The following is a 13747-nucleotide window of genomic DNA, read 5'->3' on the forward strand; positions in this document are numbered from 1 at the left end:
TCAATTGACGATAGATTTAACAGCTACAACACACCACTCTGTTCTGAAATAGATACTTAACTTTGGGCCTTCTTTTATTCAGGAATTATAGGCTTTCCCTTAAACCCATGGCGGCTACATGTTCTCTGAACACGTTGGATGGTAAGCCTTTTGTAAGTGGATCCGCGAGCATCTTTTCGGTACTTATATGCCCAAGACTTATGACATGATCTTGGACTTTATCTTTCATAACATAATACTTTATGTCAATGTGTTTGGCAGCACCATTTGACTTATTGTTATGAGCATACTGTACTGCCGGATTATTATCGTAGTATAACTTAAGTGGTCTATAGATGTCATCAACCACCTTTAAACCGGGTATAAACATCTTTAGTCAGTTCACCTGCCCCGTTGCCTCATAACACGCTATAAACTCGGCATACATTGTGGACGATGTAGTGACGGTTTGCTTTGAGATTTTTCATGAAATAGCTCCCCCTACGAGAATGAATACATATCCAGACGTGGATTTTCTATCATCTCCCGCATAATCAGAATCTAAATATCCCACTATATGGAGTGAATCTGATCTTCTATATGTCATCATGAGGCTTTTTGTTCCTTACAAATAACGCAAGACTTTCTTTACTAATTTCCAGTGTTCTATTTCAGGATTGCTCTAGAATCTGCCAAGTAACCCGGTAACAAATGCCAAGTTAGGGCGCGTACATACTTGAGCATATTGCAAGCTTCCGACAGCTGAAGCATATGGAACCGCTTTTATTTGATCGATCTCATATTGGTTCCTAGGACATTGAAAATCCCCCATATATGTCGCCCTTGACTATAGGAGCAGGTGAGGGATTACATTTGTGCATACTGAATTTCTTTAAGATCTTTTCTATGTATGCCTTTTCTGACAGTCCTAGTACCCCTTTACTTCTATCTCGGTGAATCTCGATTCCTAGAACGAACGAAGCTTCACCAAGATCTTTTATATCAAATTTTGAGGACAAAAACTTCTTTGTCTCCAGTAGTAGACTGACATCACTACTAGCAAGTAAGATATCATCCACATATAGGACAAGAAAGATAAACTTCTCATTTTTAAACTTTGCATAGACACAACTGTCCTCTACATTCTTTTTAAACCCAAAATTTCTTATTGTCTGATCAAACTTTAAGTACCACTGTCTTGAAGCTTATTTTAATCCATAAATGGATTTCTTTAGGCGGCATTGAAAGGTCCTAATATGGCTAGAGGGAGGGTGAATAGCCTATTTAAAAATCTACAAATCAACTAGAGCAATTTGATTAGTATGACAAATAGCGTAATACAAACTTGCTCTAGCTCTACAAGGGTTGCAAGCCACCTATCCAACAATTCTAGTTGCAATGATTACTTAGGCACACAAACTTGCTATGTAAATACTCACTAAGAGCTCTCAACCTTGCTACTCTAAAGAGCTCAACTAGATGAATATAAATAATAAAGCAAGCTCTCAATTCTAATTACACTAAAGAGCTTGTGTCAACTAGTTTGCAAGAATGTAAATAAGTGAGTAGAGTGATTATACCGACGTGTAGGGGATGAACCAATCACAAGATGAATATATAGCCAATCACCGGGAGAATGCCAAAGACAAGAGACAATCGATTTTCTCCCGAGGTTCACGTGCTTGCCAACACGCTACGTCCCCGTTGTGTCGACCAACACTTGGTGGTTCGGCGGCTAAGAGGTGTTTCACAAACCTCGTCCACACGATTGGACACCGCAAGAACCGACCCACAAGTGAGGTAACTCAATGACACGAGCAATTTACTAGAGTTACCTTTCGGCGCTCCGCCGGGGAAGGTACAACTCCCCTCACAATCACCGAAGGCGGCCACGAACAATCACCAACTCGTGCCGATCCTTCACCGCTGCTCCAACTGTCTAGGTGGTGGCAACCACCAAAAGAAACAAGCGAAATCCGCAGCGCAACACGAATACCAAGTGCCTCTAGATGCAATCACTCAAGCAATGCACTTGGATTCTCTCCCAATCTCACAATGATGATGGATCAATGATGGAGATGAGTGGGAGGGCTTTGGCTAAGCTCACAAGGATGCTATGTCAATGAAAATGTGCAAGAGTTATCCTTTGAGCCGGCCATGGGCTATAAATAGAGCCCCCATCAAATAGAGCCGTTATACCCCTTCACTGGGCAAAAACGCGCTCTGACCGGACGCTCCGGTCATACTGACCGGACGCTGGCCCTCAGCGTCCGGTCACCCGATGGACGCCACGCGTCACCAGCTTCAAACGCTGTTCGTCAGATTTCAACGGCTACGAAGTTGACCGGACGCTCCGGTCAAAACTGACCGGACGCTGAAGCCCCAGCGTCCGGTCGTTTCCAGTAAACTCCCCGAGGCATATTTTTTCGACCGGACGCGTCCGGTCCACCTTGACCGGACGCAGACCAGCGTCCGGTACACAACCCTAGCGACTATGCCGTCTGACAGCTCGACCGGACGTAGCCCTTCAGCGTCCGGTCGCTGAGTGACCCAGCGTCCGGTCAGTAGACCGATGCAGCATCATTTCGACCAACTCCATTTCAACTCTAACTACTTCACCCTTACTCAAATGTGCCAACCACCAAGAATTTTGCATCCGGCGCAATAGAAAATAGACATTTCATTTTTCCAAAAGCGCCGAATCCGAACCCATCTCAACCCTGCAAACACCTTGCGCACATGTGTTAGCCTTTTTTTCAAATATTTTCAAGGGTGTTAGCACTCCACTAGATCCTAAATGCATATGCAAAGAGTTAGAGCATCTAGTGGCACTTTGATAACCGCATTCCGATACGAGTTTCACTCCTCTTAATAGTACGACTATCTATCCTAAATGTGATCACACTCACTAAGTGTCTTGATCACTAAAACAAAATGGCTCCTATATTTTATACCTTTGCCTTGAGCCTTTTGTTTTTCTCTTTCTTCTTTTCCAAGTTCAAGCATTTGATCATCACCATGCTATCACCATTGTCATGATCTTCGTCATTGCTTCATCACTTGGAGTAGTGCTACCTATCTCATAATCACTTTGATAAACTAGGTTAGCACTTAGGGTTTCATCAATTAACCAAAACCAAACTAGAGCTTTCAGGCATCCTATTCGTTCTTTTCCTTCCATGACAAAACCTTTCGGTTGTGCCATGTAAACATTTTCCTCCAAGTCCCCGTTGAGAAATGCCGTCTTTACATCCATCTGATGTAATTCTAAATCGTAACGTGCCACTAATGCCATTATGATTCTGAAGGAATCCTTACATGAGACTGGAGAAAATGTCTCATTATAATTAATGCATTCTCTTTGCGTAAAGCCTTTTGCCACAAGTCATGCTTTATATCGCTCTATATTCCCTTAAGAGTCAAGTTTTGTTTTGTAGACCCATTTACAGCCTACTGTTTTAGCTCCTTTAGGAATTATTTCTAAGTCCCAAACTTTATTGGCATTTATAGATTTTATTTCATCTTCCATGGCCTCAAGCCACTTTGATGAATGATCACTTCTCATGGCTTCTTCAAATAAGGTGGGATCATCCTCCATTTGAAATTCCTCAGTGTTGTATACTTCATAGTTAGTAGGAATAGCTGATTTCTAACTCTTTGAGACCTTCTAGGGGCCTCCACATTTGGCACATCTTCTGTTTGAGGCTGTTGTTGCTCCCCCTCATGTGTGGCAATAGGTTCTACATGATCCTGAAGAACAGGTTCCTCATCGTCATTCATTGTTGCCACAGGTGGAATAACAACAGGTGTTGGCACCACGGTATCTTGTACTATCGGTGCAGTGACAGCAGGTACTGAGAAAAATGGCTCATGAATCATCGGAGTGGGCGCATACACCCGCTTCTCTTTAAGGTCAATTTCTCGAGCTATCATGCTCCCCCTCATCATTTCATCCTCTAGGAAGATAGCGCGTCTCGTTTCCACAAACTTTGTATGTCTGTCTGGACAGTAGAAACAAAAACCTTTTGACTTTTCTGGGTAGCCAATGAAATGGCAACTTACTATTTTGGGATCTAGCTTCCCAATATTTGGGTTAAATACTTTAGCCTCAGCAGGGCTCCCCCACAAACGTAAGTGGTTTAGTAAGGGTACTCTTCCTGTCCACAACTCATACGGTGTTTTGGGCACCGACTTACTTGGTACTCTATTGAGAATATGAATGGTGGTTTTTAACACCTCCATCCACAGGCTCAAAGGTAAGGTGGAGTAACTTATCATACTGCGCACCATATCCATCAGGATATGATTGTGTCTTTTAGCTACTCCATTCTGCTGAGGTTCATCTGGTGTAGAATACTGGGCTACTATGCCATTCTCCTGTAAGAACCTTGCAAAAGGTCTAGGAATTTGGCCATATGGGGTATGCCGATCGTAGTACTCCCCCCATGGTCGGACCTGACTATCTTAATCTTTAAATTATGTTGGCTTTCAACTTCTGCCTTAAATATCTTAAATTTATCCAATGCTTCTATTCTTTCTTTGATTGGATAAATGTAGCCATAACGGGAGTAATCATCTGTGAATTTTATGAATGAATCATAACCATCCACACTCTTTACAGAAAATGGACCATAGATGTCTGTGTGAATAATCTATAAAATTCCTACGCTTCGTTTGGCATCTTTCTTAATTTTCTTTACATACTTTCCTTTTATGCATTCTCTGCATTGTTCTAAATTTGAGAGCTCTAATAGAGGAAGAATATCATTCTTAACTAGTCTTTCTATTCTCCCTCTTGAAATATGGTCTAAACGACAGTGCCATAATTTAGACGACGCATCGTGAGCTCTCTTTCATTTTCTATTTACATCCATAGACGAGGATACATTCTCATTGTCGCACGCAACGTTCTCATCATTGCATACAACATTCACACGATCACGTAGTGATAACAAATAAAGCTCATTTTGTAAGATAGCAAGACCTACACATGCATTATTAAATGTTATCTTACATTTACCATTTCCAAAATGGCAATCATATCCATCATTGTCCAAGCATGAAACACTAATCAAGTTTCTCTGTAAAGAGGAAACATAAAGTACATCTCTAAGTAAAAGTCTAAAGCCATTAGCAAGCTCTAGAGAAAGATCGCCAACGGCTTCAACATCTGCTCGGACTCTATTTGTAACTTTAACGTGTCTTTCTCTTCTTTACGTAGTCCTCGTTGAACGGAATCCCTGTAAAGAATTAGCAACATGAACAGTTGCACCTGAGTCAATCCACCAAGGAGATTTCGAATACTGTACATACAGGGATTCATTTATGAACATAATAATGTTCTCACCTTTCTTTGCCATAATCATCTTTAAGTAGCTGGGATAATCTTTCTTATAATATCCTATCTTCTTGTAATAGAGACACTGGTCTTTCTCTACTGTGAACTTGTTCTGCTGAGGCTAATGCAGCATGGGACCATTTTTCTTTGACTTTGAGGAGGAGTTAGCATTAGTATTCTTTTTCTTGTTATCTTTCACATAATTGATAGTGCCACCATTGGTAGCTTTCATTCTCTCCTCCTCTTGCATATACATAGCTATGGGCCTCTCTAAGTCCCACTTCTCGGACTGTATGTTGTAGTTGACAACAAAAGTGTCAAATTCCTTTAGCAAGGAAGCAAAAATCAGATGGATAAGGAACTCTTCCTTGAGAGCCAGATCCATTGGTTTTAACTTAGATACCAAATTGCTCATCCTTAGTATGTGCTCTCTTATGCCACCATTTTTAGAGTACCTCTCTGTCACCAGCTGCTTTATCAGCTAGGTAGCATATGTCTTTGAAGAGCAAGTGAACTGACTCTCTATTCTATCGAGGTACTCGATGACCGTGTCACACTCTGGAATTGAGCCCATAATTGCAGGCTCAATCGTGTTCTTTATCACAGCCAAATATTTCTTGTTGATAGTGACCCACTTTCTATGCTCAAGGTCATAGGACATCTTTTGGGATGCAAAATCCCTCTCTCTAGTTGCCCAAGCGGCATCAGCCTCATTTGTCTCCCTCACCGGTGCCACATGCTCAGTGGGATACGGTGAGGTGACTACACAGTCCACCTCAGCCAAGATGAAGGCCAGGTCAATCTTTTTCTTTCACTTCGTGTAGTTGTCACCTTTGAGAGTGGGGATCTCTTTAATACAACCCATCAAGTTGTATCCGTCTGAAAACACAATTCATATAGAGTGAGAACATAAATAATAACAACAATTACATGCCTTGATTCCAACGTTGATCAAAATTAAAACATACAACTGTTTATACATTAAATCTACATCACCGTTGGGCAGAAGTAAAAATAATGCATAAAATCATTAAAATTACGATATTGTTATTAACAACGTTGGTCAGAAAATAACAACATCATAATCATGTCAAAATATCTTTTTCTCCAATTAAATATCACGTTGGTTCAAAATAACTGGAGAATAAACAATTTCTTTAGCAGCGGAAAACGTATACTCAATTTCTTGAATTTTACCCACAGGGGAAAATTACTTTTTCTATTTTCTTTGAGCTATTTTTCATTTTCCAGAAATAAGCGATTACTGGAAAATAAAAAAAGAGAAACTGATCTTGGGCCGGAACTCGCACAGTGGCTCGGCCCAGCTCTGCCCTTTCACTCGCGCGCACGTGCGCTACACTGACCTAGGCCGCAACCTGGGCCTGGGCCGGCAAAGCAGCCCGACGCGCTTGCCCGCCTAGGCCGAGAGCGGCCCGTTGAAACCTCACCGTCGAATCTCATCCGACGGTCGAGCGCAGGCTTCGCGGGATCAAAGCCCGCTCGGCCGCGTCGGCCGGAAACCCTAGCCCCATTCCCCTTTCTCCTCTGCCTTTCTCTCTCAGCCGCGCGGCGCACCGAGCGAGTGAAGCGGTGGAGCGGGCAGCCATGGCGCCGTCGCCGGCCCCCTCGCCGGCGTGCACGCTCCCTAGCGGGTGAGCGCGCCGCCGTCGAGCGGCCTGGCCGCGGCGCCCCCTTGGCCGAGCCCGGGTGAAACAGCTCCCCCGGCTCGGCGTTCTTCTCCCACGCCGGCGAAGGGTCAGCCCGACGCATGGCGAGGTAGGTCCCTTTTCTCTTCTTCCCCGTCCCCTTCTTCTTTTGGATTTGGTTTCTACTTCTCTTATCCGAACCGGTGTTGGGGATTAGGGTTTAGATCTAGGGTTAGGGTTCAGAATCCGACCCACTGTTCTTCTTCCCCAAAGGGACTTCACGGGTTTAGGGTTTGGCTTTGATTCTATTCTAGGCCGAATCCCTCTTCTTTTGCTCTTTCCTTCACCCAGTTAGGGTTAGGGTTAGGGAACCCCTTCTGTCTGCTCAGATCCGAAAGGATCTAATTCATTCTTTCCTTTTCTAATCGTTTCTAACCCCTGCCGAGATCTACCCCTGGCTAACCGGCTCTGATACCATTGTTAAGACTTGTAGGATCGTCTAGGAGTACATCCGGGGTGTTAAACATTTACTGGATGAATCAAAGACCTAGAACACGTTCTAGATAGAGAGACAGAGACAGAGAGAGGATAGAGGAAGAACGTGTCGAACCTGACACTGCTGGGGGATGATCTAGAAGCAGCCATCACGTTCGTCGGTGAAGTCTGCGCACGGGCAGCGACGTTCGGGGAAGAGGTCGATGAAGTCGTCGACGTCAGTGGAGCGAGGCGGCGCGGCTGATGGCTTCCCGTCACTGGCTGCGCCCCTCTCTGATCGGATTAGGGTTTAGGTTTCGGTGGGGAGCTCGGCTCAGACGAACCTCGTACTCAGAGCCGCCGACCCCACCTCTATTTATTGCGCAGTGTGACAGGGGCCCTCCAGCCATAATGGGCTGTGCGCCCCTGACCAAGGCGCGGATCAAAGGTCCAACTAGACTGTTGGGCCCAGTTTAGGATTAGAGATCAATCTAACACAACAACGCTGAGAGAGAACGAATGGAAAATGGTCAGAGTGATTATTTTGAATATTTTGTGATGCTCCTGGGGGGGTTCGTCAGCTGGAAAGCCTGAAGACACGACCTCATCACGATCATCGTCCACTGCAGAAATGGTCAAATGGATGGTGTTAATCATATGATAAGCACCAAATTAACTACTAGCATTAGTTAGTGGTGAGCAGTGCATGCAGGCGTGATCTATTGTCGCATAGTGATGTACAGTACAAGCTTAGCTAGTTTCCATGTAGGATGACAATTGTCTGGATGACTGGATGGCTGCATATTCCGGCAAATTTTGCACCTCGTCTAGTACTGCATTCTGCAGAGAAAATCTCTTGAGTACAAGTAGTACTAAAATAACAGCCAATTCGAGTGCAAACGAGATAACGGAAATATATTTCTTCCCATAAAGAACTTGCCGAAACTGCACCCCGTTGTCAATCGTTGTCCAGTCGCCTGTTCGTTGTCCAGTAGCCGGCGTAATGCAGGCAGACCTTTTCTTGCACGATATGGAAGACCTTGTTCGGCTGGGATGAAATTCGATACTGTTCATGCTGATTTATGCTGAAATTTTGTGAAAGTAAACACTGCTCCAGCTGAAGAAAAAAAAAAAAGCATCCAACCAGCCAAAAGTGACCAGCCGAACACGCTCTGTGACCCGAGCCAATCCAGGCGACCGGGCCTGCAATATAAACTTCTCATTCTGCAAATCTGCAGCTATCCATGCAGCCAAAATCCCCGGTCCCACTGGATGCCTACACGCGCGAACAAGACGAGATGGGCTCAATCTCTCAGTTTGCTCCCGGAGACCTGTGACGTCGCCTCAGCAGTTGTTTAACCTGCCGGACGCCACACCGGTACACTGCTCTCTCATCAGTGATCAGTCTCTGAATCACGCCTGCAATGCCAAGCCAATCCATTTCCCATGCATCAGCCATGCCTGCCTAGATCCTCCTGTACGTCAACAAGTCTCTGCCAAATCTTCTAGATGATGGATAGGCAACAAGTGACCCCATGATGTTGTGCGATTGCACATCCCGATATCACCACGTGAGTGCGTTGACGGGGATCGGAGGGGACAGTTTGGACGGGACTCTTATCTTATCGGCGACCCGACGGCCCCCAGAGAAAAAACCAACGGTTGAAAAATGTGCAGCTGCTATCATTTTCATCTCTCTTTCTCGAAGAATTTCTAGAGGCAGCACGTTCGTTGGCAGCAGTACCGCAGGTACACGTCCTCGCCCTTCGTCAACACACATGGCTCCGGAGTTGGACTAGCGTGCCGCCGCGGCCTGCGGATTATAACGGGATGCGAACCAAAAAAGTCACCGGAAAGTTTACTGCAGACAGCGACGCGCCGTGTGTCTTTGTGCCGCGCGGTGAATCTTGGAAAATTCTGGTCTTGCATTGCATGTCCCTTTCGATCTCTGTCGTCGTTGAAGGACATAATGATGGAAGGAATTCGAGAACAACGCAACGGTTCATGTGAATGTATGAGACTGTCTTGTCGTTGGCTGAATAATATTCCTACAACTTGCATGGGACTATGGGAGGGAACCACGAATTTGGTCGCCAAATTTTCTTAGAAATTTACATACTACAACAAGCTGCCTCTTTTGCAGCAGGGGTGGCTTGCTTGCATGCATAATGCATTCGTGCCCAGTACGTAGTAGTACTGGGGTGCATGCATCATTACGAGTAAACGGCGCTAGTACTATTTGACAGCTTGGGATTCTCTAAATCTCTCTTACAATTACAATTAAGCTACGGAGCTCGCTCCGGATCGCCGGGTCGATCGGCGGCGCAATCTCACTCCTTCTCCAGCGGCAGCTCACGTACATGCAGCACGGATCGCTCACATGTCGAGCAGATGCGTGGACGGGATTCCCGCGGCGAGGGCGGGCGTCTTGGGCGGCAGGTGCGCGGCGGAGGCGTGGAGCATGGTGGTGAGCTCCTTGGACGCGACGATGGACTTGTAGATCTCGAAGATGAGCCGCTGCTCGAACTCGGTGGGCTTGCCGTTGCCGCCGGGCGCCGGGAGCTGCCCCTGCTTGCGGCGCGGCACGCGCCTGGTCCAGAGTGCCTCGACGGCGCTCGGCAGCGCGAGCGCCGACGTTCGCTTGGCCAGCGCCAGCATGCCGCCCACGTACGCGTCCCGCGCCCGCGCCAGCGCGCGCCGCGGGCCCGCCAGCAGCACGCGCACCCGACGACGCATGCGCGCGCCGCCGCCGGCGCTGGAGCCCAGCTGCCGAGACCGCGAGCGGGGCTTGCTGCCGCCGCCGTCCTCCGCCAGGCGGTGGTACTTGCGGCGACGCCAGTAGGCGCGCACGCCCTGCGTGAACCGTATCGGGAACGCCTCCGCCTCCATTGGTTGGTGCCTTGGCGGTGTGAGTGGGAGGGCGGCAGCAGAGGGGGTTCGTGTTTGGTGGATGGACAGAGCCGGGTGGCGCGGACCCTTCATCTATATATGCAGGCACGGTTGGTGGGTGGGGAGGAGAGAGGACTGCTGGTGCGGTGGCGCACGGGGCAGATGACGCGGGCCAGGTGTGTGTGCAAGTGCGCACCGGTTGGTGGTGTGGCGGCTGGTTTCTTTTCATTGGGGGGGGGGGGGGGGGGGGGGGGGGGGCATTCTGGTGGACTGGTGGCTCGTTTAGAGCCAGGCTAATAATACAGCCGGCTTGCTGGCTGTAAGGTTTCTTGTAGCCTTCTCTCAGCCCACTCATACAGTAGTTAGCTCTTTACAGTTAATACATGGTCCACTTGTCTCTCTCACAGACTTTCTTGGTTCTTGTGCCCAAGCCGGCTGTAAGCTTACAGACCGCTTCTTCTCTCTCCTCCTCTCTCTTCTCCACCTCAATATTTAGTCGGCTTACAGCCTGCTATTATACTTGCTCTTAGGAACGGTAGGTCGTCGTTTTCCGGCTCTCCTGTGATGTGATGTGATGCGCCGTGCATGAGAATCCCAAGTTTTTGTGCTCCGTCTCGTGAGATGTGTGAAACAGTTTTGGATTCGCGTTGAACGTCTAGAAGCGAATTCTACATTATTTTCTGCATTCTACGATGTACATATTTATTAGTAGGATTTGGGCTTACTAGCTGCTACGGACTTGCAGATGGGTTGACTTTGTACGAGAAATGTATATGCCTACTGAAATTTCTGCAGGTTTGAGCAGAAAAATTCCGTTGCTTCACTTTTTGGAAAAAAGCTGCTGGTTTCAATTGAAACACGCACGCTTGGTTTTCCGTTGCTGCGAAGCTAAACCGAAGTCAGAAAGAGAGGCTTCGTCTTAAGGGGTTGTTGGTACGTGGGAGGATTGGAGACATCGTCGTCGTGCCAAGTCTTGGACTGGCATCAGCAGCAGCAGCAGCAGCATCTTGGATTGGATCAATGGATGGTCAAATTAAAATGCCGTAGCGAAATGAACCATGTGTCTGATTGAGATTTGAGAGGAGATAAGAAAGGTCGAGGGGTATTATTTTAGTGAACGACGAACGATCGTCGGTTGAGGAAATGACTTGTTGGCTCACGAGCGTGTGCTTTTGCGTGCGCATTCACGTGTTTGAAATGGCTAAACATGATCTGATGCATATGTTTTCATTCAAAACATGTGATGTACTACCATGGTTGTTAAATACGCGAGTACATGTATACGGCGATCCATTTTTTTTTTCAATTTAGCCATTTTTAATCAATATTTCACATCTATATTCTTGGACGTCAAAGGTGTGAAAAATCCATCATTAGGTGTCAAAAATCCATCATTGAGAAAAATGCATTCCCTTCATCTCCCATGACACACGTACTGACGTACAGTATTAGTCAGTGGGTCCTTTCTATCTCTCCTGTGACCTTGTGCACGGCGGCGCAAAGGCAGGCATGTGCAGTAGCCCGTGGACCTGTGCCGGAGCCAGAAATACCATTTTTATTTTTTTAGTCGATCGTATTTTTTTTAAATTTAGTCAAATTCAAAAAAATCTATATTAACGGTTGGGCCGCAGGGGGATCTTGCCCCTCCCCCTCCCCCTCTCCCACTTTTTTTATTTTTATTAACCCTTTTTAAAAACTATTGGAGCATTTGAGCAAACTACATAGTCTTCTAAATCATTCTAACGAATATAAAATACAACTACTAACTATGCCATATTAAAAGGATCGAGGATATCACCTAGAGGAGGGTAAATAGGCTTTTCTAAAAATTCAAACCTTCAAAATGCGAAAATGATTAGGATACAAATCAGAGAAATAAACCCCTAACGAGTCAACCACAAAGTGAATAACAATAACTAAGTAAAACTAAGAGCCACAATCATTCAACACAGTGATTAGAGAGATGAACAAATAAAATCAGCTCAGGTACCCAATACCGGACGTGTCCGGTATCAATACCGGACGCGTTCGGTGTAAGTTTCTCAGCCAAAACTTTTGAAATAATATCCATCCCTACGGTCGGACAACAGTGAGCCTCTATGGTGGTTTTCTTAAGGATGCAAGGTATAACATCAGATGGGGCAGTGATTCGGGCTACCTCGGCGGATAACTCCATTTCTGCCAACCACTCACGACTCATGATAGCAGAGAGTCCTTTGATGTGTTCTACGAGGAAGGACTCATTATGCGGACCATCATACTCAGATGGTGCAGAGTGCACTAGAGGTCTCATTTGAACCGGTAAATTCGAGGCATTACCAAAATCTTCAAAAAGATCTTCCTCAAATTCAAAGGGAAATGAAGAGGGATTAGGTTCGTCATCCTCTAAAGTGTGGTGTGTTCCCTCATTGGGAGGGTCTATGGGAACCGGATCATGAGAAAGATTTGAAGGAATTTCAGATTTGGTTGCATGTACCTCCTCTTGTTGGTCGGGGCTTGGCTCGACTACTTCTTCAGAAAACTCAACGTAAATGCCAGTGTAGGGGGTGTTTTCAAGGATTTTCTCAAGAATGGCTTTCCCCTCACTAATGGTCTTGTGCGTGAATGAGCCTCCCGAAGAAATGTCAAGGTGGAGAGCATTTTCCTTGCTAAGACCAAGATGAAAGTGATGTAGAAGGACGTGGTCAGGCAAGGAAAGGTTTGGGCCAGAATTGATAAGACTCATGGACCTAGCCCAAGCTGTTCCCAGAGTCTCCTTCTCCTTCTATTGACTTCTAGACTCAATTTAGCGACAATGATGAAACTTGATGATGAGATTAATGATAATATTGATCACTTAAATACTTTCTCAATGTTACTTGTACTTATAATATTTGAAATGTGAACCATGAGCATGCCGTATTTTTAACAAACGCCCTATTTTTCTGCAAACGTACAAATGCCTGATAATTCTCTTTTCCATCTACCAAATATGCATATGTTAGAATTAAGTCCTACGAGTACGCAATGTAGTCACGGTGCTACCGTTAAGTTGTTTTGCAGGTACTTCGGCTTGATGATCATTGAGCCAAGTTCGATGAAATCAAAGCGTAGTAGACCTCGAGACGAGCATCCCCAAAGTGAGTTGCATGTATATATGATGTTAGAAATGAGTGAAAGAGCGGAAAAGTAGGTGTAGTATGGGCTAAGATGCAATCATGTAAATCCAACCTTATAAGTATTTTATATAATGGTCAATGATGTTTTAACTATCATTTAAGTTTTTCATAATGGTTGTGATATGTGATTCAATTGATGAATGGCTCGTTTTGTGTAACTCGATCATATAAGATCCTGAAGAGGAAGTGCGGATGACACTCTCCTGAGGGACCCCATGTCGGTCTAGGCTAGAGCGGGTCGGCGAGCTAATCCTCGTTGTGGC

At 45.7% G+C, this 13747-nt stretch overlaps 1 protein-coding gene across 1 annotated transcript; it reads right to left on the reverse strand.

The window, feature by feature from the left end:
- Window positions 1–9522: 9522 nt before the first annotated feature.
- On the reverse strand, window positions 9523–10478 carry LOC136518776 (uncharacterized). The gene has a single exon (XM_066512470.1). The coding sequence runs from the start codon at window positions 10417–10419 to the stop codon at window positions 9814–9816; it is 606 nt and encodes a 201-aa protein (XP_066368567.1). The 5' UTR covers window positions 10420–10478; the 3' UTR covers window positions 9523–9813.
- Between the last annotated feature and the right edge of the window lie 3269 nt (window positions 10479–13747).

The sequence above is a fragment of the Miscanthus floridulus genome, chromosome 17 (genome assembly GCF_019320115.1).
Source record: "Miscanthus floridulus cultivar M001 chromosome 17, ASM1932011v1, whole genome shotgun sequence".
Taxonomy (NCBI): domain Eukaryota; kingdom Viridiplantae; phylum Streptophyta; class Magnoliopsida; order Poales; family Poaceae; genus Miscanthus; species Miscanthus floridulus.